Source organism: Gopherus evgoodei, chromosome 2, assembly GCF_007399415.2.
Source record: "Gopherus evgoodei ecotype Sinaloan lineage chromosome 2, rGopEvg1_v1.p, whole genome shotgun sequence".
In the NCBI taxonomy this organism is placed as follows: domain Eukaryota; kingdom Metazoa; phylum Chordata; order Testudines; family Testudinidae; genus Gopherus; species Gopherus evgoodei.
In genome coordinates this window covers 78,080,519-78,105,346 of record NC_044323.1, presented here as the reverse complement: position 1 = coordinate 78,105,346, position 24,828 = coordinate 78,080,519, and the positions used below count along the sequence as shown (strand labels likewise).

General features: G+C 44.4%; 1 protein-coding gene across 4 annotated transcripts in view; it reads left to right on the top strand.

Annotated features, from left to right (window-relative positions):
* Positions 1–24,828, top strand: part of ENTPD3 (ectonucleoside triphosphate diphosphohydrolase 3) — a 49,225-nt gene that overhangs the window by 11,343 nt on the left and 13,054 nt on the right. For all 4 annotated transcript variants that reach the window (XM_030551047.1, XM_030551048.1, XM_030551049.1 and 1 more), the window contains 3 exons: positions 3,599–3,726; positions 18,572–18,689; positions 23,961–24,111. In XM_030551047.1, the coding sequence (XP_030406907.1) occupies positions 3,599–3,726; positions 18,572–18,689; positions 23,961–24,111 (397 nt within the window). The remainder of the gene's footprint in view (positions 1–3,598; positions 3,727–18,571; positions 18,690–23,960; positions 24,112–24,828) is intronic.

Genomic DNA, 24,828 nt, shown 5'->3' with positions numbered 1-24,828 from the left:
GTTAGCTACAGTGAGCCAAATTCTCCTCTCACTTATATTTGTGCTGTGTTGTGGAAGTCAACAGGCCAAGCTAATTCCTCTTGCAACTTCAGTAATTGGGATGAATTTTGTTCCCTTGCGGTGTGTGTGTGTATGTAATATCAGGGGGGATTCCTAGGTGTAACAGTGAGCAGAATATGGCCTTGTGCATCTGTTTCACTGACATGAAGTCTTCTAGAATCTTGCACAGTCCAGCTACCATGTAATTAAAATGTTTAGCTAACTGCACCGGGGCATGAAATGTAATGTGTACTTCTAACTAATGGGCCTAGATTTATAAATTATGCTCTAATGAAATTGTCTTATCTGGGAGTGACACTATATTAAAAGAGTAATGTCTCAAATGATGTTCATTCGCATAATACTCTTCCCATTGAAGAGATTTCTGAAAAGTGAAGTCCTTCCAAATAGGGTCAAATCTTGGTACCAGTAAAGTCAATGAAATTTTTACTATTGACTTCAATAGGACCAGGATTTGGCCCATAGAAATTTGTGATTCCCTGAAATATATAGGCATTAGAATGCATTGCTCCCTCCTGACAAGTCTATAGCAGAACAACAATATTTCAACAGTCATAATAGGTGCTCTGAAGTAATAAGAATTATAATTAAATATTGATTTGCACATTTTAATGGGTTAATACCCTCAAAGTCTGTACAAATATTGACTAATTTGTCTTGAGCATTTACTCTTTGATAATGACTTAGTCTCTTCCACTTCTACAAGTCAATCCTTTGATGCATGAAGAAAAGATATTTATTGAGGAGTAAATAGAAATCTAGCTCTCACCCAACTTTCAGCTGTATGCTATTTTGTGATCATGGAACGCTTCAAATCTGCAAAAAAACAAGGAGAAGGATTTGTTACAAAGGCAAACATCTTGTCCCAGATGGATTGTTCGAACTGGCTTTTTTAATGGCACTTAAGCATAGGTTCTAAAGGAACTGACCTCTAGGTAATAACTGATATTTTAGATATAAAAATAGGTTTTGTCCTGTCACTCCCATGTTTCCCATACCAGTACTTTCTTGAATTTCAGAATCCCTCAGGACAATAAAGCAATATACAGTACCATCTGGAAATCCACTATTGTTGTAATTGGTGGTAGCTTAACGATTTTCATGCAGAAATCTCATTATGATTAGTACTAGTGAAAATTAACTGGGGTGTTGAAGTGAGAGGCTAACTCTTAAAATATAGAGGTCTTAAGAGTGTCATTATAAAGAAACTTCAAAACTTAGATGAGTGCACAAAATATTGAGCATGTTAGTTTCCATTCACTGACATGCTTTTGAGTGAGTGCTTGGTGCGGGGGATCAGGTCTAAAGAGACTTCTCTATCATTTGCATGTACCGTGCGGGGCTTGTAAGCATGCTGTCCCTGCAATCGGGGGGGCTTACAGGCACTGCTCTCTGTATGCACCCCCAGAGCGCAGATTTCCAAAGGAGGCGTGAGAAGACAGTGCTGTGTTTCTGGCCACAGTCCACACTGTGTTACAGTGGACCCTGCATAATAGCAGGAGTAGACTGTATTTCCTGAAGGCCTGATGTGGCAGGTGTTCTTTCCTTGGGATGGTGCTGCCCCCAGCACCTGTCTGTGCCTACATGGATTGACAGAATCCTAAAGAAGTTTCTCTTGATAAGTCACTGGCAGACAGAACATGGACACAGGAAAACATACAAATATTGGAAATTCAAAGCGGAATCTGCCCTTCTCACATTCCATTTCAATTTGCCATAGCTGCAATATTCCCCTAAATTCTTGTCTTCCTTAGACCCTTTTGACCTCTAAGTATCCTTCAACCCTCCGCCCTTTCCCCCTGTCTATCATGTCGCACCAGAAGATTTTTAGAGTTCCTGCACATCCAGAATTGCCAGTCTGGTGTGCTAACAACACTGCTGTAGCCAAGCCTGTTTCCCTGTGCAGCCCTTGCAGCCAAAATCCTGTTTGTTTTACTTGGGTGAGCAGTCCCACTTAAGTCCACAAGCAGGACCTGGCTGTACAATACTTCTGACATTTGCAATATAATAGTAAATAATTGCTAAGATCTTTCCTTTGAGCAGAGCCCCTTCAAACTTGCATGATCTAACATGCACGACAGGCTGCACCTACTGCTTATGAAAAGGTGTTTTCAAGGAAAAAAAATCAAGGGGAAAAATTAGCGCACAAGTTTGAACACCGAAGACAGAGAATTAAAACTCTGGGAGACAAGTGTCTGTTTATTTTGTAATGAGCACAACAGGGGTATATGCTCCCAGAAAAGAGGGATATTGGTTGAGGTCAGTGTGAGAAGCTTGGGCAGCGTGGGAAGCTTGCAGTATTGCTGTATCTGACTTGTACCTGTTCTGTGGTTAGAGAACTTTAGTGTCCAGGGCCCTTTCACAGGGTTGAATTGTACCCCTACATGGTGATACTCTTTTTTTTTCCATCTCACTCCGTGGAATTTCCTTTGCTTTCTTTCATTAGTAGTTGGGGGTGGGAATTCCTTTCATCCACCCTGCAGAAGAAAGTGAGGATCTGGCCATCAAGCTCCATAAATGTCCTGGGATCAGTTGGGCACATGACCATCCACGCAAAAGCCTTCTGTCTCTACACCAGCTCAGGGTCTCCTGTGGCTGCCTGCCTCTGGGAGCCACCTCTTTAAGCGAGTTCCCCACCACAGAGTGGGCTCCTAGGAGAAGTTAATTTCCTAGCTTTCCTCCCTGATCTCTTTTTTGTGCAGGGAGAAAGATGCAGCTTCCTTCCACCCCCAGCCCTGTTTGCAGCCTGCCCACTCCCTTCCAGCCTGCCCTCTCCACTCTCTTTCATCTGATATGGATCCCTGGTTCTGCAAGAGCCTTTTACAGGAGAAGGATGAGGTTGCTGCCTTATGGAACTGAAATGGGTGAGGGTGATGAGATGAGGTCTGCCCAGTGAGGGCCACCTCTGCACGCAGAGTTAAAGGGTTAGTAGAAGTTAAAATGAAAACCCAGAACAAATCCTCCTCCTTGAACTCCTTAGTGAACATTTCCAATGAGCCTCGAAAGAGCATTGCCTTCAATGCACAAAACAGCTACACTTAACTTTAGGGTTAGTTTGCACATACATGCTTAGGTTTGGTTTGTAAGCTCTTCAGGGCAGAGACCTTGTCTTTTTACCAGTGTGTAAAGCATCCAGCATAACTTTGGGCACTGCACAATGATAATGCTTTCTGTATTTACGTGCACATGAACATACCCTATGTTTCACTGACACATCAGCACCAGTTAGAAAATGTCTGTTATACAATGCTTAACTCGTCTCTCGATTGTTTTAGACAGTGCGACATGTGATACTCACCTACTGCAGTGAGACTTTCTGTTACAGGGATAGATTAATGGTGGCAAAATATATCTTCCAGCCAGGTCCTGAGCGGAGTAGAGACTCTCCTAGTGGCAAATCCTGCAGCTCATACTCTAGGCAAAACTCCCATTGTGATTTTACTGGGAATTCTGCCTGAGTATGGGCTGAAGGGTGTGGCCCTTTGACTTAGTGATGATCCTTGCACTCCTTTACATGCATTTTCCCTTTTCACTTTAGGTTTCAAGGTGCTCTCCAAAACTTCAACCATTATCACTTTGGTATTTCTGCTTCTAAGCATAGTTGTTGTTGTTGCTGTTACACTTGTTCAGATCAACCACAAAGACATCCTTTCTCCAGGACTGAAGGTAAGTTTTAAAAGGTATAAGGAAACAGAACAATAGACTGAAATGTTCTATCAAATAATAATACTGTGCATTTCTACAGTGCATTTCACCTGATAATCTCAAAGTACTTTGCAGGCAAGTGTTAGGGCTTGTCTACATCACAAAGTTGCAGCGCTGGTGAGGGGGTTACAGCGCTGCAACTTAGGAGGTGTACACATCTGAAGGGCATCACCAGCACTGCAACTACCTGTTTGCAGCGCTGGCCGTACCCCCGTTTTGTCTCGGGTGTAGAGGATCCAGCGCTGGTGATCCAGCGCTGGTAATCAAGTGCAGACACTTACCAGCGCTTTTCTTGACCTCCGTGGAATAAGCAGGTATCCCAGCATACCTGAGGAAGCCTCTGGTAATCAAGCTGGTCTCCTTCCCCGGTTTGCTCTCGCGTTCCCCGAACCCCGAGCAAGCAGGTCTCCTTCCCTGTGGTTTGCAGGGTGGTTCGGGGAACGCGAGAGCAAACCACGGCGAAGCTGGTCTCCTTCCCTGGTTTGCTCTCGCGTTCCCCGAACAAGCAGGTCTCCTTCCCTGCGGTTTGCAGAGTGGTTCAGGGAACGCGAGAGCAAACCGCGGCGAAGCTGGTCTCCGAAACTTTCCTCCTTAGGAATAACCCACATATCAAGGGTGGGGGGTGGATTTGGCTGCCTGCTTCGCAGTGCTAAGCTTTAAGCTAGCTGACCGTGGGGGGACATCTGATACTCCCGGCTCAGCTAAATACATTCAAAAATCCACTTCTCCTGGCTCCGATCCCTGCACTGCACTGAGCCAGCAATGGAGTCACACTTCAAAACAAAGCAGGAGGACGGACTTCCTGCTCGGCTGGGCTGAGCAGATGCCGCGGCAGCAGTTTCAAACCTCGGGCTGTTCTGCTTACAAGGGAAGTTTGCAGTTGCTGTTTTTAAGCCACGGTCTTTAAGCGCGTTTTAAAGCGGAGACCAGGGCAACCTATTGCGCGTGGGCGGGCGGGGAGCTGCTGCTGCGGCGCGTACTTTCCAATCCCTCCCCCCAGATCAGAGGGGATGTTCGCCAACACCCAGACCAAACCTCTTGGCTCTTTTGTGGCTGGGGGGCTAGACACGCGGGGCCTCGTTTCCCCGGTTTGCTCTCGCGTTCCCCGAACCCCGAGCAAGCAGGTCTCCTTCCCTGCGGTTTGCAGGGGGGTTCGGGGAACGCGAGAGCAAACCGCGGCAAAGCTGGTCTCCTTCCCCGGTTTGCTCTCGCGTTCCCCGAACCTCCGTGCAAGCAGGTCTCCTTCCCCGCAGTTTGCAGGCGGGTTCGGGGAACGCGAGAGCAAACCGCGGCAAAGGTGGTCTCCCTCCCCGGTTTGCTCTCGCGTTCCCCGAACCCCCCTTGAAGCCGCCCAACAACGCTGCAGTATGGCCACATCTAACACCACTTGCAGCGCTGGTTGCTGTAAGTGTGGCCACTCTGCAGCGCTGACCCTATACAGCTGTACTAATACAGCTGTAACAACCAGCGCTGCAAAATTTTAGATGTAGACATACCCTGAATTAAAGTCTCACAATGCTCCTGTAAGCTAAGCATTATGGTCTCTGTTTTATAGATGGGGGAACTAAAGCTGAGAGAATGTGAATTGCTCAAGGTCATACAACAAGGCAGAGGCAAAGGTGGCATAAGAATTCTTATTATGCCTAATCTTATGCTCTAGACAATGCTTCTGCTAAATCTAAATTGCAAGTAAGAAGAAAAAGTTCTCTTTGTCAGTGCAGATTGACATTTTATAGTAATAATTATAAAATGGCTTTGATTCAAGAAATGATCTGCATTTGAATCACATTCCTAGGGGCTGAATTCTGCCCTCAGCTATGATCCCTGTGAGGTGCACATGTGTATCTATCTAAAGAATTTTGGCCCTAAGTGTGTAATTAAATACCCATCACACTGGTTAGAACTTGTTAGCGCTATTATCCTTCCTTCTGTTAATACCTACATGAAAGAGTAGGGAAAATCTGAAAAGGTGAACTGAAATGCTTTGGGAAATAAGTTGAAAGTCTGTTTTCTGGTTCCAGATCATTAAAAGAATGTATGTGCTGACTTAAAAATGCTAGATTCATACATCTTTAAAACAAAATGGAAAATCCCCTCCCTGAGAAGTTCTCAATTCAAGTCCTCTGAGTTCTGTTTCCTCTACTAAAGCTACTAATGGGTTTAAGGAAAACAGCCTCTGTGGTGCTTTAGAGTCCTCCCCAGCTGCTCCCTTTGATAGTGAGTACAGGGTAGTAGTTCAGGCAGATGTTGCAATCCACATATTTCCTGTCCAGCTCTACTCTCTTTGCGCCACTTCCGAATTCAGCTATAACCCTCATAAGTTGTTTTTGAAATGATGGATTTGCTTCCTGAGTTTTAACAGTCTCTGAGAACCAACTGTGTGTGTTTCTGTGACAACTGCTATGGGCTTGGATTTCCCTGAGGGCCTTAAAGCGTAGGGGTTCAGGGGTTCCCAGCCATTAGTCTGCACATCAGTATTAGGGTTGCCAGGCATCTGGTTTTCGACTGGAATGTCTAGTAAAAAAGGGATGCTGGCAGCTCCGGTCAGCATCATTAAAAGTCCGGTCAGTGGTGCAGCAGGGCTAAGTCAGGCTTCCTGCCTGCCCAGCTCTGCACAGCTCCTGGAAGCGCCTGGTATGTCCCTGTGGCCCCTAGGTGCAGGGGTAGCCAGGGAGGCTCCATGCACTGCCCCTGCCCCGAGTGCCAGCTCCATAGCACCCATTGGCCACATGTTCAGTGTTCTGTAATCTGAAAGTTGGCAACCCTAGATGTTGTGGACTTTGTTTGGTTTGGAGGAGGTTGTGTCTCTTGGGAAAGAGCCTTGCAGAATTGGGCTCTTTGGTAGAGAAGGGGGACCATGAACAGTTACAGAAGCCTGCAGTACTTATGTTGATGTGCCAGTGGTTGGAAACCACAGCGTCCTAAAGTTTGGACTTAGTTATAATTAAGTGTGGAAACAGTTGGAGGAAAAATGTTTTCTCCTAAGAATAGTTTCTTTTCTTTCAAACTACTCTCCATTAAACTAAAACAAGCACCATAATGTGATCCTCTGAAGCTTGTGTGATCGCATACTAGTACCTCCCCAGTGCATTGACAGCACTCAGCCATCGGCATCATGATTTTACAATACCTGCAGGCAAGTTGTCTTACACAACCTGTGTCCCATTGTGTTTTTTGCCCAATTAATTGTTTCATGCCTGTCAGAAAGATCCCAGTAGTTCATGAAGGAAGAACTAGTCTATGCACACAGGCTCAGGCACTGAAAGGGCTTGTGACTCAGCCCAACATTGTGAAAGGAGAGTAATGATCAAGGGAAGGACAAATATCTTGCAGTTAAATGACTTGGAAATAAGTTCAGTGTTGTAAACAACCCTAGCTTTGACACCTAGCAAGCGCTGGTACTTGTGAAAAGGTTTCTATGTACTTAAGCACTTTGGTCAAAGGCAACTTTTCCTATTGTTCTGTCTCTGGTATCATAATATTTTCTTTTTAATCTGGCACATGTTTTTCTTTGTGTTCTAAATGTCTTTTGAAAGTGGCAATATAATAAAAAAAAATACTCTATTTACATATACGGGCACAAACTGATTAGTTCCAGAGAGCCTTGTCTATAGTTGCTCTGATTTAACTAATCCATACTGTTAAACTGTAAAGCCTCTAATGGGGATGCATTTAAACCTGTTCAACCCTTGCTGTTACCAGTTTAGCTTGCATTGATAAATTTCCAAATTAAGCTAATCCGATTTAAGTAAGGGTTAACTGGTTTAAGTGTGGTCCACTTCAGGCGTTTGTATCTGTTTAACTTGATTTTAAAATTGATTGAGTTAAACCAGTGCAACTTTTACCAGTTTGACCAGACCTTTGGCTTTGTCTACACTACCACTTTTGGTGGTAAAACTTTTGTTGGTCAGGGATGTGAAAAAAACACCTCCCCGACTGACATAAGTTTCACCAGCAAAAGTGCTGGTGTGGACAGTGCTATGTTGGCAGAAGAGGTTCTCCTGACAACGTCGCTAACGCTACTCATTGGAGGTGCTTTAGTTAGGCCGGCAGGAGAGCGGCTACACAGGAGACCTTACAATGGCAGAGCTGGAGTGGTACAGCTGTGCCGCTGTAGGGGCCGTAGTGTAGCCATAGCCTAAGTAAATAGATCAGTCAGCTGTGTTAGGGAGACAGGACCTGGTTCACCAGTTCCTTGAACTTTTTTGTTCTTGTACACACAAACAGTGGGTGTAAAATGGCACCAGATCCAAATGGTAGAGTTTTACATGCACTTTGTACAAGAGTAAGTGATTACCCAAGAGATCAGACAGAGGAGTCACGTCCATAGAATCTGTTACAAGTGTCAGTAAAGGAAAACAAGAGCAATGAAAATGAGTGCCTCACTAATAGTAAAAGCTGTGTGATGGAGAAATTACAAATGTAGCAACAAGGGGACAACTTCAGTTTAAATTCAGTACTCAGAAAGATAATAGAGCAAATAATAAAGCAATCAACTTGCAAACACCTAGAAGATAATAAGGTGATAAGTAATAGTCAGCATGGATTAGTTAAGAACATATCATGTGAAACCGACCTGATAGCTTTTTTTGACAGGGGAATAAACTTTGTGGATGGGGGAAGTGGTAGATGTGGTATATCTTAAATGACTTTCTCATAAACAAACTAGGGAAATACAACCTAGATGGAACTACTATAAGGTGGGTGCATAATTGGTTGGAAAACGTTCCCAGAGAGTACTTATCAGTGGTTCACAGTCAAGCTGGAAGGGCATATTGAGCGGGGTCCTGCAGGGATCAGTTCTGGTTCTGTTCAATATCTTCATCAGTGAGTTAGATAATGGTATAGAGAGTACACTTTTATAAAGTTTGCAGATGATACTAAGCTGGGAGGGGTTGCAAGTGCTTTGGAGGATAGGGTTAAAATTAAAAATGAACTGGAGTTCAATAAGGACAAATGCAAAGAACTCTACTTAGGAAGGAACAATCAGTTGCGCACATACAAAATGGGAAATGGCTGCCTAGGAAAGAATACTGTAGAAAGGGATCTGATGGTCAGAGTGGATCACAAGCTAAATATGAATCAATGGTGTAACACTGTTGCAAAAAAAAGCAAACATTCTGTGATGTATCAGCAGAAGTGTCGTAAGCAAGACACCAGAAGTAATTCTTCCGCTCTACTCCACACTGATTAGGCCTCAGTGAAGTATTGTATCCACTTTTAGGGGCCCATGTTTGAGGGAAAATGTGGACAAATTGGAGAAAGTCCTGAAGAGAGAAACAAAAATGATTAAAGGTCTAGAAAATATAACTTACAAGGAAAGATTGGGAAAAAATTGGTTTTATTTAGTCTGGAGAAGAGAAGACTAGGGGAAGTGGGGGGGACATAACAGTTTTCAAGTACATAAAAGGTTGTTACAAGGAAGAGGGCAAAAAATTGTTCTCATTAAACTCTGAGGCTAGGACGAGAAGCAATGGGCTTAAATTGCAACAAGGGCGGTTTAGGTTGGACATTAGGAAAAACTTCCTAACTGTCAGGGTAGTTAAGCACTGGAACAAATTACCTAAAGAGGTTGGGGAATCTCTCCTTGGAGGTTTTTAAGAATGGGTTTGTCATAAACAGATAGCTAAGGGTTAATGTCTCTTTCACCTGAAGCACCTGACCAGAGGACCAATCAGGAAACCGGATTTTTTTCAACTTTGGGTGGAGGGAATTTTGTGTCTGAGGTCTTTGTTTTCGGTCTGCCTGCTTTCTCTGAGCTTTGGAGAAGTAGTTTCTGCTTTCTAATCTTCTGTTTCTAAGTGTAAGGACAAAGATCAGATAGTAAGTTATATGGTTTCTTTTCTTTGGTATTTGCATGAATATAAGTGCTGGAGTGCTTTGATTTGTATTCTTTTTGAATAAGGCTGTTTATTCATATTTCTTTTAAACAATTAACCCTGTATTTTGTCACCTTAATACGGAGAGACCATTTGTATGTATTTTTCTTTCTTTTTTATATAAAGCTTTCTTTTAAGACCTGGTGGAGTTTTTCTTTACTTCAGGGAAATTGAGTCTGCATTCACCAGGGAATTGGTGGGAGGAAGAAATCAGGGGGAGATCTGTGTATGTTGGATTTGCTAGCCTGATTTTACATTCCCTCTGGGTGAAGAGGAAAGTGCTTTTGTTTCCAGGACTGGGAACGGAGAGGGGGAGTCACTCTGTTTGGATTCCCAGAGCTTGTATCTGTGTATCTCTCCAGGAGTACCTGGAGGGGGGAAGGGAAAAAGGATTATTTCCCTTTGTTGTGAGACTCAAGGGATTTGGGTCTTGGGGTCCCCAGGGAAGGTTTTCCGGGGGACCAGAGTGCCCCAAAACACTCTAATTTTTTGGGTGGTGGCAGCAAGTACTAGGTCCAAGCTGGTAGCTAAGCTTGGAGGTTTTCATGCTAACCCCCATATTTTGGACGCTAAGGTCCAAATCTGGGACTAAAGTTATGACATGAGTGGCAGCGGTTGGATAGACAAAATCCAGAAGCCAGTAGGAATATTATTTTTTTCTCTTCTCTGCTAAGGGCTTTTTAGCAGAGAGAAACAGTTTGGGTTTAAAAGAGAATTTTTTTTTCTGCTCTCTCTGGCAGTTTGTGGCTTGCATAATAAGCAAGAGACCATTAAGCTGTGACAAAGAATCTTTTGTGACAATAGCTCTCCCATTGAGAGTCATTACCAGCACTATATACATGCAAATAAAATGGTTTTTCAGGTTTACTTAACATTGAAGATTAGCTAAAAGCATTGTTGCTAGGCAGACCCCAGGAGGCAACAGAGCCTGCAGTTCAGAAGAGAAACACCGGAGGGCACCCCAACACAAGAAAACAGGAATCATGACTTCTAAGGCAAAAATTGAGGCCGAAGAGCAATTCAAAGAAGCTGAACACAGGCGACAACTGGAGCTGAAAGAAAAGGAAGAAAGCATCAAACTGGCAGCCTACCAAAGAGAACAGGCAGCCAAAGAGGCAGCACACAAAAGAAAACTAGAAGAAGAAGAGGCGGCCCACCGCCGAGACATGGAAAAACAACAAAAAGAAATGGAAAAACAACAAAAAGAAAATGAAGAGAAGGAAAAACAGAGAACATGAACTGGACTTGGCAAAAGCTGGGCTGCATGTGCCAGTCAACCCTAACAACCCAGCGCCAATTATTGCTCCACAGCACAGGAAATTTCCCACCTACAAGGCAGGTGATGACACCGAGGCCTTCTTGGAAAATTTTGAAAGAGCCTGTCTTGGGTACAGCATCCCCGAAGACCAGTACATGGTAGAATTGAGGTCACAGCTCAGTGGACCTTTAGCAGAGGTGGCAGCTGAAATGCCTAAGCAGCAAATGAATGACTATAAACTTTTTCAAACCAAGGCCAGATACAGAATGGGGATAACCCCAGATCATGCCCGTCGGCACTTCAGAACCCAAATGTGGAAACCAGATGTGTCATTTCCCAAACACGCCTACTACGTTGCAAAAAATTATGAGGCCTGGATATCAGGACACAATGTTAAAACCTTGGAAGAACTGCACCTCCTCATACAAATGGAGCAGTTCTTGGATGGTGTTCCTGAAGACATCACACGGTACATACAAGATGGAAAACCCAAAGATCTCGCTGAGGCGGGGGAGATTGCAGGCAAATGGATGGAACTGGCAGAAAGCAAGAAAGCTACTGTCAAGGGGAACGATTACCCCAGGGGGCACACAGACCATAAACCCTACAACCGAGGACAGCCAAAGACCCCACATACCACCCAAGTAAAGCCACAGACACCCTATTCTTCCACCTCACCAGTCTCCAGTAACTCACCTCGGCCCAGTGACCCATCAGAGGGAAGATGCTTTAAGAGTAATGAACTGGGACATATCAAGGCCAACTGTCCAAAGAACACCATGCGAGTGCAATTCATTACACCACCATCACACCAAAGATCCCCAGGCCCAGATGCCTCTCAAATACCCTTGGAGCGAAGGGAAAATTTGAGAGTGGGCGGAAAGAAGGTTACTGCGTGGAGAGACACGGGGGCACAAGTGTCAGCTATCCACCAATCCTTCGTTGACCCCAAATTCATCAACCCAAAGGCCAAAGTTACAATTTACCCCTTCATGTCACAAGCTGTAGACTTGCCTACAGCTCAACTGCCTGTCCAGTACAAAGGCTGGTCAGGAATGTGGACTTTTGCAGTCTATGACAATTATCCTATCCCCATGCTACTGGGAGAAGACTTGGCCAACCAGGTGAGGCGGGCCAAGCGAGTGGGAATGGTTACACGTAGCCAAACCAGGCAAGCTTCCAGACCTATTCCTGTTCCTGAACCGTCCACAGAGGCCCCGTCTGTGTTACCAGAGACCCAGACAGAGGTAGTGGATCCAGATTCCATGCCAACCACTGAAACAGCCACAGCACCTCCAGTCCCAGGCCCGGAACTGGAACAGCAACCAGCACCAGCAATTGCAACCCCATCTTCAAACTCAACGCCAGAGGGCGCCAGCGAGCCAAAACTGGCAGAAGCAACAGACAGCCATACCCAAAAGGCTCAGCCAGAGCCTGAAATAACCTCAGGTGCACCAGCGGAGAGCGGTACACCAGCAACGGAAACAACCCCATCACCTACATCGCTTCCAGAGGGACCAAGCCCAAGTCCACAGTCTGAGGAAGAACTGGTGACCCCAGCCTCAAGGGAACAGTTCCAGACTGAGCAAGAAGCAGATGACAGCCTTCAGAAAGCTTGGGCGGCGACACGGAGCACCCCACCGCCTCTCAGCTCTTCTAATCGATCCCGGTTTGTTATAGACCATGGACTTTTAGACAAGGAAATTCTTTCTGGTGGACACCGGGAAGAATGGCAGCCGCAAAAACAGTTGGTGGTTCCAACTAAGTACCGGGGGAAGCTCTTAAGCTTAGCCCATGATCATCCCAGTGGCCATGCTGGGGTGAACAGAACCAAAGACAGGTTGGGGAAGTCCTTCCACTGGGAGGGGATGGGCAAGGATGTTGCCAAGTATGTCCGGTCTTGTGAGGTATGCCAAAGAGTGGGAAAGCCTCAAGACCAGGTCAAGGCCCCTCTCCAGCCACTCCCCATAATTGAGGTCCCATTTCAGCGAGTAGCTGTGGATATTCTGGGCCCTTTCCCAAAAAAGACGCCCAGAGGAAAGCAGTACGTACTGACTTTAGTGGACTTTGCTACCCGATGGCCGGAAGCAGTAGCTCTAGGCAACACCAGGGCTAACACTGTGTGCCTGGCCCTAACAGACATCTTTGCCAGGGTAGGTTGGCCCTCCGACATCCTTACAGATTCAGGGTCTAATTTCCTGGCAGGGACCATGGAAAAACTGTGGGAAACTCATGGGGTGAATCACTTGGTTGCCACCCCATACCACCATCAAACCAATGGCCTGGTGGAAAGGTTCAATGGAACTTTGGGGGCCATGATACGAAAATTCATCACGAATTCTCCAATAATTGGGACCTAGTGTTGCAGCAGTTGCTGTTTGCCTACAGGGCTGTATCACATCCCAGTTTAGGGTTTTCACCATTTGAACTTGTGTATGGTCACGAGGTTAAGGGACCATTACAGTTGGTGAAGCAGCAATGGGAGGGGTTTACGCCTTGTCCAGGAACTAACATTCTGGACTTTGTAAGCAACCTACAAAGCACCCTCCAACACTCTTTAGCCCTTGCTAGAGAGAACCTAAAGGATGCTCAAGAAGAGCAAAAGGCCTGGTATGACAGACATGCCAGAGAATGTTCCTTCAAGGTAGGAGACCAGGTTATGGTCTTGAAGGCGCAACAGGTCCATAAGATGGAAGCATCATGGGAAGGGCCATTCATGGTCCAAGAGCGCCTGGGAACTGTAAACTACCTCATAGCATTTCCCAATTCCTCACTAAAGCCTAAAGTGTACCATGTTAATTCTCTCAAGCCTTTCTATTCCAGAGACTTACAGGTTTGTCAGTTTACAGTTCAGGGAGATGAGGCTGAGTGGCCTGACGGTGTCTACTACGAAGGGAAAAAAGACGGTGGCGTGGAAGAGATGAACCTGTCAACCACCCTGGAACGTCTGCAGCGGCGACAAATCAAGGAGCTGTGCACTAGCTTTCCCCCATTGTTCTCAGCCACCCCAGGACGGACTGAACGGGCATACCTCTCCATTAACACAGGTAATGCTCACCCAATCAGAACCCCACCCTACCGGGTGTCTCCTCATGCCCAAGCTGCTATAGAATGGGAAATCCAGAACATGCTACAGATGGGTATAATCCGCCCATCTACCAGTGCATGGGCATCTCCAGTGGTTCTGGTACCCAAACCAGATGGGGAAATACGCTTTTGCGTGGACTACCGTAAGCTAAATGCGGTAACTCGTCCGGACAATTATCCAATGCCACGCACCGATGAGCTATTGGAGAAGTTGGGATGTGCCCAGTTCATCTCTACCATAGACTTAACCAAGGGGTACTGGCAAGTACCGCTAGATGAACCTGCCAAGGAGAGGTCAGCATTCGTCACCCATGCGGGGGTGTATGAATTCAATGTCCTTCCTTTCGGCCTTCGAAATGCACCCGCCACCTTCCAGAGGCTGGTAGATGGTCTACTAGTTGAACTGGGAGAATTTGCAGTCGCCTGCCTTGATGATGTGGCCATTTTTTCAGACTCCTGGCCCGAACACCTACTCCACCTGGAAAAGGTCTTTGAGCGCATCAGGCAGGCAGGACTAACTGTTAAGGCCAAAAAGTGTCAAAAAGGCCAAAACAGAGTGACTTACCTGGGGCACCAGGTGGGTCGAGGAACCATAAACCCCCTACAGGCCAAAGTGGATGCTATCCAAAAGTGGCCTGTCCCAAGGTCAAAGAAACAGGTCCAATCCTTCTTAGGCTTGGCCGGATACTACAGGCGATTTGTACCACACTGCAGCCAAGTCGCTGCCCCACTGACCGACCTGACCAAAAAGACCCAGCCAAATGCAGTTAAGTGGACTGATGAGTGTCAAAAGGCCTTTACCCAACTTAAGGCAACACTCATGTCTGACCCTGTGCTCAAGGCCCCGGATTTTGACAAACCATTCCTTGTAACCACGGATGCATCTGAGCGTGGTATAGGAGCAGTACTCATGCAGGAAGCAACAGATCACAACTTCCATCCTGTCGTGTTTCTCAGCAAGAAACTGTCTGAGAGGGAAAGTCACTGGTCAGTCAGTGAAAAGGAATGCTATGCCATTGTGTACGCCCTGGAAAAGCTACGCCCATATGTTTGGGGACGGCGGTTCCAACTACAAACTGACCATGCTGCACTAAAGTGGCTTCATACTGCCAAGGGGAACAACAAGAAACTTCTTCGTTGGAGTTTAGCTCTCCAAGATTTTGATTTTGAAATTCAACACATCACAGGAGCTTCTAACAAAGTTGCTGATGCTCTCTCCCGTGAGAGTTTCCCAGAATTCAGTAGTTAAAAAGTGTTCTTAAAATGTAAAAGTCTGTTAGTTAGTTATATACTTAGTAGTATATGTAAAGGTGCATGTGTTGTAGTACTCTGTTTATTTTAAAGTTCTAGAAGGAAATCGCCGCCACTGAGCTTCCCCACTGTCTGCAATTTGGGGGGCGTGTCATAAACAGATAGCTAAGGGTTAATGTCTCTTTCACCTGAAGCACCTGACCAGAGGACCAATCAGGAAACCGGATTTTTTTCAACTTTGGGTGGAGGGAATTTTGTGTCTGAGGTCTTTGTTTTCGGTCTGCCTGCTTTCTCTGAGCTTTGGAGAAGTAGTTTCTGCTTTCTAATCTTCTGTTTCTAAGTGTAAGGACAAAGAGATCAGATAGTAAGTTATATGGTTTCTTTTCTTTGGTATTTGCATGAATATAAGTGCTGGAGTGCTTTGATTTGTATTCTTTTTGAATAAGGCTGTTTATTCATATTTCTTTTAAGCAATTAACCCTGTATTTTGTCACCTTAATACAGAGAGACCATTTGTATGTATTTTTCTTTCTTTTTTATATAAAGCTTTCTTTTAAGACCTGGTGGAGTTTTTCTTTACTTCAGGGAAATTGAGTCTACACTCACCAGGGAATTGGTGGGAGGAAGAAATCAGGGGGAGATCTGTGTGTGTTGGATTTGCTAGCCTGATTTTACATTCCCTCTGGGTGAAGAGGAAAGTGCTTTTGTTTCCAGGACTGGGAACGGAGAGGGGGAGTCACTCTGTTTGGATTCCCAGAGCTTGTATCTGTGTATCTCTCCAGGAGCACCTGGAGGGGGGAAGGGAAAAAGGATTATTTCCCTTTGTTGTGAGACTCAAGGGATTTGGGTCTTGGGGTCCCCAGGGAAGGTTTTCCGGGGGACCAGAGTGCCCCAAAACACTCTAATTTTTTGGGCGGTGGCAGCAAGTACCAGGTCCAAGCTGGTAGCTAAGCTTGGAGGTTTTCATGCTAACCCCCATATTTTGGACGCTAAGGTCCAAATCTGGGACTAAAGTTATGATAGGGTTAAACAAACACCTGTCAGGAATAGTGTAGTTATTACATAATCCTGCCTTGAATGCAGGGGACTAGACTAGGTGACTTCTCAAGGACCCTTCCAGTTCTACACTTCTGTGATTCCGTGACTTTTTTTTTTTTCTTCAAGCCATCTTTCTTTTCATCTTTCTCATTTCTACTAGACAGCAGCAGAGTTCCAGCTTCCTTTCATTTGGTTGGTGTGGGTGTTTTTTTGTTTTTTTTCTTGCCTGTACACACTCTCTTACTAATACTACAATATAGTCTACTGAATAGATTTTTGCTGAATATTAAAGAAAGGTCATGATTCGAGTTGATGGAAAATCATGGATGAAAATCCCAATAAAAAAGAGAGAGGGAGGAAAAACTGATTTTTTTTTTTTGCTGCTCTGTCCTTTTTTTACCTTTTGACTCAAATTATGTTGTTCTAGCAATAGGTGATTTTTTTCCCCCTAAGAATGGCTATACTGGGTCAGACCAAAGGTCCATCTAGCCCAGTATCCTGTCTTCCGATAGTGGCCTATGCCAGGTGCCCCAGAGGGAATGAACAGAACAGGTAATCACCAAGTGATCCATCCCCTGTTGCCCATTCCCAGTTTCTGGCAAACGGAGGCTTGGGACACCGTCCTTGGCCATCCTTGCTGATAGCCATTGATGGACATATGGGGATGAAGAATGATCTGGTGGTTAAGACAGCAGACTATGACAGGGGACATCTGAGTTCAATGTCTGCCACAGACTTCATGTGTAATCTTGGGCAAGTCACTTAATTTCTCTGCGGTTCAGTGACATCCTCTGTGAATGGAGTTAATGATACATCTCTACCTAGATATAACGCTGTCCTCAGGAACCAAAAAATCTTACCGCATTATAGGTGAAACCACATTATTTTGAACGTGCTTTGATCCACCGGAGCGCGCAGCCCCCCTCCCCCGCAGCGCTGCTTTACTGCGTTATATCTGAATTTGTGTTTTATCGGGTCACGTAATATTGAGGTAGAGGTGTACTTCCTCTCTCCCATCTGTCTTGTATAGTTAGACTATGTAAGCTCTTTTGGGCAGGGACTGTCTCTTCCTATGTGTGTGTACATTGTTTGGCACAGTGGGGCCCTAATTTCAGAGGGGGCCTTTAGATAGGACTGTAATATAAGTAAAGTAATAATACTTGGCAAAGAGTAAGCCCAAGGGCCTAGATATCGCTGTGATGCGAGAGATATTAAAATGTACATGTTGTGTAACCATTTAAATATGCAATAACACAGTCATCCTTAGTGTGATGCTATTGACGTTAGTGGCTTTGCAGCAGGTATGAGTCCGCATCCAGAAGAAGGAATTAATTGGTGTCCTGTGTATATTTGGATTTTATTCTGAAAGAAACAATAATGATTGTGTTCTGTTTGTGATACTGTCTGGCAGGACTTCTCTGGGCTTCTAGTTGCATTGCACAATTATACATTAGCACTTAAAGTCAGACCATGTCAATGCTCATTGCTAAGGCAGTAACATACATTTGACAAGATACACAAAGCTTCTGAGTCTCCTTAAAGAAATCCACACACCAAAGTATGTTATTACATTACCTCCCATAATGGCTGCATTTTTAGAGTAATTTACCTTGAGCAGAAATAGATATATTTCCCCAATTCTGTAACCTGCTTGTGTGAGCACAGAGGAAGCACATTCTTCATACAGCCTTCTGGTAAACTGGAGCAGTCACCTAATGCTATCTGTTAAAATAATGGGGCTGTGCTAAACAATGGATCTAAAGAAATGCCAGGGGACCATTCAAGTTACATTCAAGTTAAATATTCTGTTTGCTATAAATGCTTCCAGTCTACAGATCAAGCAAGAATGACTTTGTCTGCTAGTTTTCCTGGAAGTTGACAATGTTTGGTAAATCAAAAGAGGTGATTTGCGGCTATGATGGCTGCAGGGAAAGCAGAAGTCTGCCTGATATGGCACTTCACTTGTCAGCCTCTGTAACATGCTGCTTCTCCTGGAAATGGTAGTTGCAGCCAAAATAGTCAAGTTGTGGCATATTTGTTTGCTATACTGTGCACTAGTTTTTCATTAGGGATCTTTCAGACTCCATGTGTGGCCTGATTCATGCAGATTGTCCAAGTACTTGATGTTTTTAGTTGATATGACTCTAGTACATGTCGAAGTGTTCTTTTTGTGTTTAAGTAAATGTGCAGCACAATGACCTGAAAACCTTGTGGTAGTTTTTTAAAAAAACAAAAGGCTGACAAATTTTGGATTTTAACCTGTAACCCTTTTTCTTTTTCTTTTTTTTTCCAGTATGGGATAGTGCTTGACGCTGGATCATCTCGGACTACAGTCTACGTGTATCAATGGCCAGCAGAAAAAGAAAATGATACAGGAGTAGTAAGCCAAACCTTCAAGTGCAGTGTGAAAGGTGAGGCTCAAATGGAGATTTGGAAATAGCAGTGTGATGCCAAAAAAGTTACTTATCCCTTATTCAGAGCCTGCCGGGTCCTGGCGGTAGTTAGTGTAGCCTGTGGGCTGCTTTTACTTATGACAGAGGAGGATCTGTGTAGTGGAGCAATGCTCCCTCAGGTATTTTCCCCTCACATGCTTCCTCCTTCCCCAGCATGACCCTTTCACCATGATGGAGTGGGACAACTGGAGCAGGAACTGCTTCCACTGGGTTCACATCATCAGAGTTCTTATAAGAGAAATGTTCTGGAGACCACTTAGGGCCAGAATCTAGCCTCTTTGTACTGTCTGAATGGCACAGAGGGACCAGATTGTACCAGTCAATCTGACCCTTTAATGTCTAGCACTTCTAAGGTCTTGAGCTGTCCTTTGAAAAAGCTGTTTAATGTAAAATAATTAAAATAAAAATCCTCTGAAAGGATTAGGCGTTCAACTTCTATTGGAGTTTTGCTGTTGATTTCAGTGGGAGCAACATAGGTCCCCAGCTGTATTAGCAGGTTGGGGCTTTATTTGCTTTTCTTTTCTGGAAATCTGGATTACTTTTTTTAATGTTGTTTTCTTTACATGTTTGTTATAAGTGACTTCAGTGCTTGTGAATGAGACTAGACTGAAAATCTGGAGACTAAAGTCCTCTGTCTAAAGAACAGATAGAAGAGCATGGGAAGCATAGGTGCAAACTTTTTCCAGCTTCTGCCCTCTCCTGTTCTCGACTCCATCAATCTCTTGATTGAAGAGAGAGCCGCTAGTGATGAGAGGAGAATTCAATGTCTATGCTTATGGATTCCTGGGCCTCACTGCTGAAACTGCCAGGGATGGCAGCAGTTGTGACTATAGTTTTGTGACGTGGATATTAATCCATTAGGAACTGGACTGGAATCATTTCACATAGGTCACTGAACAGCCAGCATATGATAACTTTCGGACACTACTAATCTGGGTCAGTTTAACATGTGGTCTTGAAGTGAAAAGCTCTACTCTTCACCAGTCACACAAGTCACACATTCCCTTTACTTTCTTTCTAGGTTCAAATTTGGCTAGGTGTCTCACCTACTGGACATTTCTATATATCACAGAGCCATCAAGTTAAGCATAAAACTAGCATGATGTGTTCAGGAGAGTCCCAGGAGTGGAATAGCAGGGCTGTTGCAGGTTAGCGCTTTGGTATATTTGCAGAGCTGCATGGGGAAGATTCCTAGATTCCAAGCCCAGAAGAGACCCTGATGATCCTCTAGTCTGACCCCTATATAACACACTTCCCCAAAATAATTCCAGAGCATATCTTTTAAGTCCAATTTTAATTTAAAAATTGTCCATGATGGAGAATCCACCATGACCCTTGGTAATTTGTTCAATGGTTAACTACTCTCACTGTTAAAAATTTATGGCTTGTATGCAGTCAGAAAATGTACACCTTATTTCATCTAGCCAGTGCTGTCAGCCGCTCATCAATGAGCCCGGAAATTCATTCAATTCATTCAAAAGCTCTCCATGCGTTCCAAGGCTCTTTAAAGGCCTGATTTTTGCCATGTGCTGGGAACCCTCAGCTCCCATTGAGGATACTCTGTACTTCTCAAGAGCAAACCCCAGACAAAAAGCACTTTTACACCCATTTCAGCTAGTTTTTAATCTGCTTCAAACTGTGTTTTTGTGTTGTCTGTGCATGTGGAGGAGGGTGGATCCAACTTTTTTTTTTAATCGTTTTGTCAGTCTTTAATCCAAGCACATGTTGAAAAGCCCACGTGCATGCCTGAGCTATGGCTTGTGTAAAGTCAGATTTCAGCGGTTGGGTATAATCTCATAAACAATTCTTAACACGCACAAACTCTTCTAGTGCTCTTGCTGTGGTACAGGGCAGTATTCTTTCCAGTTGTATTGTGCTACAGGGATAATACAGAAATAGGAGTAGGAATAGAAGTCCATGCAGGTGACATGAAGAAAGGAAAATGAGAGAGCTAGAAGATTACAGAGAAAAGTGACCAGCATCATTCTTTTTTCTCTGGGCTAGATTGCGATCCCTTGGCTTCTGCTCCTCACATGGGTGAACAGTTACTCACACAAATAGTCCCATTGAAGGCCTATTAGTATTAATTCATTAAGGGCCTAAGCTAAAGATCACTGAAGTCAATGGACATCTTTCCATTGACTTCTATGAGCTGGGGATCGGAGTCTAATACGCTGACTTGTGAGTAACTGCTCATTTTTGTGAGCAAGGGGACTGCCACAATCTAGCCCAAGGTTAGGGAATAATCAAATGCAGTGTTTCTCTGCCAAACCATTTCTAAGCTATAATAGTCCCACAAATGTTAGGAAACGTCCATAAAAGTATAAACCTTTGAATTTTTTTCATTCAGTTTTATCTGAAAAATGCTTTGTCTGATTAATCCCACAACATTTCAAGGAAATTATCCCCTGGCTCAGGATAACACATTGTATTTTGGGGAGTATTGGTTTAATTTTATCAAAGTTAGGTGCACTGAGGAGAGAGGATATTAAAAATCTGTTTTTATAACAATGGACAAAGACTAATCATCTCTCCCTCAGACATTTGCTGATCCATGATATCAGCACTAACCTCCATAGATGACTTTTCCTTTCCTTCTCTCTTCAGAACATGCGTCAGTGGGGATTATGCAAAATCCTATATCCTGGCTTTTGTCTGGAAATGGATGTTTAGGGTGTAGCTCTCTGTAGTGGCTGGTGGATGAATAGAAAGCACTGGTTTCTAACACTACCAGTCTTTCTATCTTTAACGCTATACAGACCTGCCCCAACAATTTACAAAAAAAATGGAGAGAAATCTAAGCTTACATGAGGAAGAAAACATGGAAGAACTGCACCAGGACCTGCTATGTGCTATGTCCTTACACGTGTAGTAGTGGCATGCTGCCGGCATTGCACAGCATATCCGTGGCTGCACGTTGACATCTCATATCTTGGCTAATTAAGAATGTTGCCCTTAGGGTTTTTGGTGTGAGAAGGCTGCATCGTGAAGCTGAGCCATTCTGCTGCCCTAAAAACACAAGAGGAAGCACTTTTAAAGTTGGTTTTAATTGTTTGTTTTTTTCCCCCAAGAGAAACAACAGAATTACAGAACATAACTGTGACTCCGTGCAGGGGTTTTGTGTGAATCCATACAAAGGTGCCTCAAACTACAGTAGCCAAATGTGTACTAGTCCCTGTGATACTATGTGTGAAAGGGAGCCAAACAGCATGTCTGTAGGGTGACAGTGTGGAGAGGGAGAGCAGTAACCAGCAGCATGCTTCTCTCTTCTTCTCAATCCTCCACCGGCTGCGCTGCATGCACACTTCTGGGCCATGGCTCCTCCAGTGGGGAAGTGGTGGAATAGGAGGAGATCTGCTCTTCACTGCATTCTTCTCCCATCAGCCCTGTGGCAACTAGGCAGCCCACCCTTGTGCTGACCCAGTCCATATTCCTTTATACAGTGGCTCTACTCTGGCTACAACGCAGTGATCACTGCATTGTATGAGCACTTTCCAGATATTGATGTGCTGCCCACCCATATGCATTCATGTATCGTCCTGAATAGCATGGGGGCACAGATTTCATTTGGATAATTGGGAGGGCAGGAGTGGCAGTGCAGTAAGCCCTCTGCAGTTTCACTCTCATGGCTCCGTTCACTCACTCCCAGCACAGCAGGGCTGCAGAGGGCTCCCTGCACTGACATGCCTGCCCTTTCAAATGTTGCAGGTGCAAAGTTGCTGGGGGAGGCTGCCTTCCTAGTAGGGCAGAGTGGAGACCCATGGCCAGGACTCTGCTCTGCCCTACCAGAACTGCAGCCTCCCCTGCACCTGCAGGAATCTGTTCTTACCAGCCCTCTGGAGCTCCACAGTTGCACCCTACTCACTCTCACCCACAACAGCAGGGTGGCAGAGGTCTCCCTCTGCTGCCATGGGAGTTATACAGCAGCAAGGTGGCCTGCCCGGCAGCTGAGGGTCTCTTCTCTCTTGTCCCCCAGCAACGACAAGGAAGGGATTTAGATAATGTGGAGGTTCAAATAACGAGGTTTTGGAGAATCAGGTGTACACTGTAGTAATAATAATTATTATTAATAGATCTCCTCATTCCCCAGTCCACCTTCCCCTACCCCCAAACATGGGGTCAAGGTTTGTTATTTTCTTTGCTTTATGGGCAGTTCTGTTTTCCTTTTTATTATTCTGATTAATTATTGCTGCTGTTGGAAAGTTATGATGACGAGCCTTGCATTTCATCCTAGAAGCAGTCCGGTCTGTGGTCTTTCTTTACTCTGGTGGGATGGAGTCGCACAGCTAGGGGCCAGCCACTTAGAAGGCTAAGTCACTTGCTTCCACTAGTCTCATATTTGTAACTGATAGTTCCATTGCTCCTAAGGACCAGAGCTGTAGAGTTACATCCTTATTCCAGATGGTTCCTGAGCTAGCATGTCTACGCTGGGGTCTGGATTTGATCATGAGCCTCTTGGGTAATTGAGTGCCAAAATCTGTTACTCTCTTGCAAACTTTCTCAGGGGAATCAGTTCTCCTGATGATAAGCATTCCCCAAGTTCACTTCAGTTGTGATGCTCAAAGCACTGAATAAAGTAAAATTATTCTCCATTTTACAGATAGGTAGACTGAAGCAAAGAAAGGAAAATGACCTGTCCAAAATCATTTAGCAGGTCACTGATAGATATAGGAATAGACCCCTGGTTGGTTGATTCCCTGTCCAGATCCCTCTCCACTGGACCATGCTGCTACTAAGTCCAGTCAAAGGTCAGATTGCAGCTCATAATCCATTATTTTGCTTCCAGTAGGATGCTACTTCCTGATCTGGTCTGACATATGCCAGTTTGTTGGGTGTAGTCCACATGATTTAGGACACACGGGGATGGAGTTTTCTATAATTTTGGAGATCCAGGAGGTTTTTTTCCACCCAATAGGAGGATTTTTCTGCCGTGCCTGCCACATGTAATATATTTTTCCTATTAATGTGGCACTGTTGTCATTTTGCGTTTATGTACAGTTGAAAGGATGGCAGAGTTGGGGGGTGAGTCATATGTCAAGACTGCTGCCCTGTATAAAAGACTCCAAGGCATGTTCATTACTATTCTTTTTAATCATTAAGCTTTTTAAATTAAGTGCTTGTTTAAGGTAGAACATCTTTTCAAAATGGAATATTAAATAGGGAAAAAAAGCTGTTTCTTCTGATGCTAGGTGACAAGACAAATGAAATCAGCCACTTGCTTTTTTTTAGGCCTGGGCATATCCAGCTATGGGAATAACCCTCAAGAAATTGTCAAACCCATTGACGACTGCATGAATAAAGTAAAGGAGAAAATTCCATCTCACTTGCATAAAAATACCCCAACATATCTGGGAGCTACAGCTGGAATGCGACTACTGAGGTATGGCAAAAAAGCCCAGTACATTTAATATATGTGACTAGAACAGCAGCATGTGAAAGTGATATGGAAAAATGTGTTAGACAACTCTCTGTTCACCAGGAATTCTGATCTGTCTCAAAAGGAAATCCAACCTAGCCAGTAAAATTAAAGGTTTGGAACTTTTGGTCTAATTTTTAAACAGATCTGCTTTTCTTTTACCATATCGTTTTACTGTATTGAAAGGAAGTATTTGCTTGCTTTGCACTACAGCTATGTAAGGTCCAAATTTCTGTCCTCAGTACATATGACCAAATCCCACTGTGTAAATGAGAACTGTGGGGACATATTTGAGAGTAGGAAGCCCAAATTCATAGCTGGTGTAACTCAGCTGGAGACAAAGAGTTACACTAAGTGTGAGCATGATGCTAAGTGGTTGCTCCATATCTGTGCATGGGGCTTTTGAAACTGGCACCAGCTGGCTTTTTTGTTCTCAGTTTCAGTTATAGCTTGAATGGGCCTGGAGACTCTACCCTGTCACCACTGGAGATGAGCCCTCCAGAACAGGGTTGAGGCACATTAGCAATAAAAATTTCCCCATGAGGTTTCCTGTGCTGCACCTGGCTCTGTGCTAAAGAGAGGGATAAAGTCGCCGTAACAATTAAGCCAGCACCTTTCATATAAGCACTCAGTTCACTAAATACAATCTTATATGAGGAACAAAATACCTAGGTGCTTGCA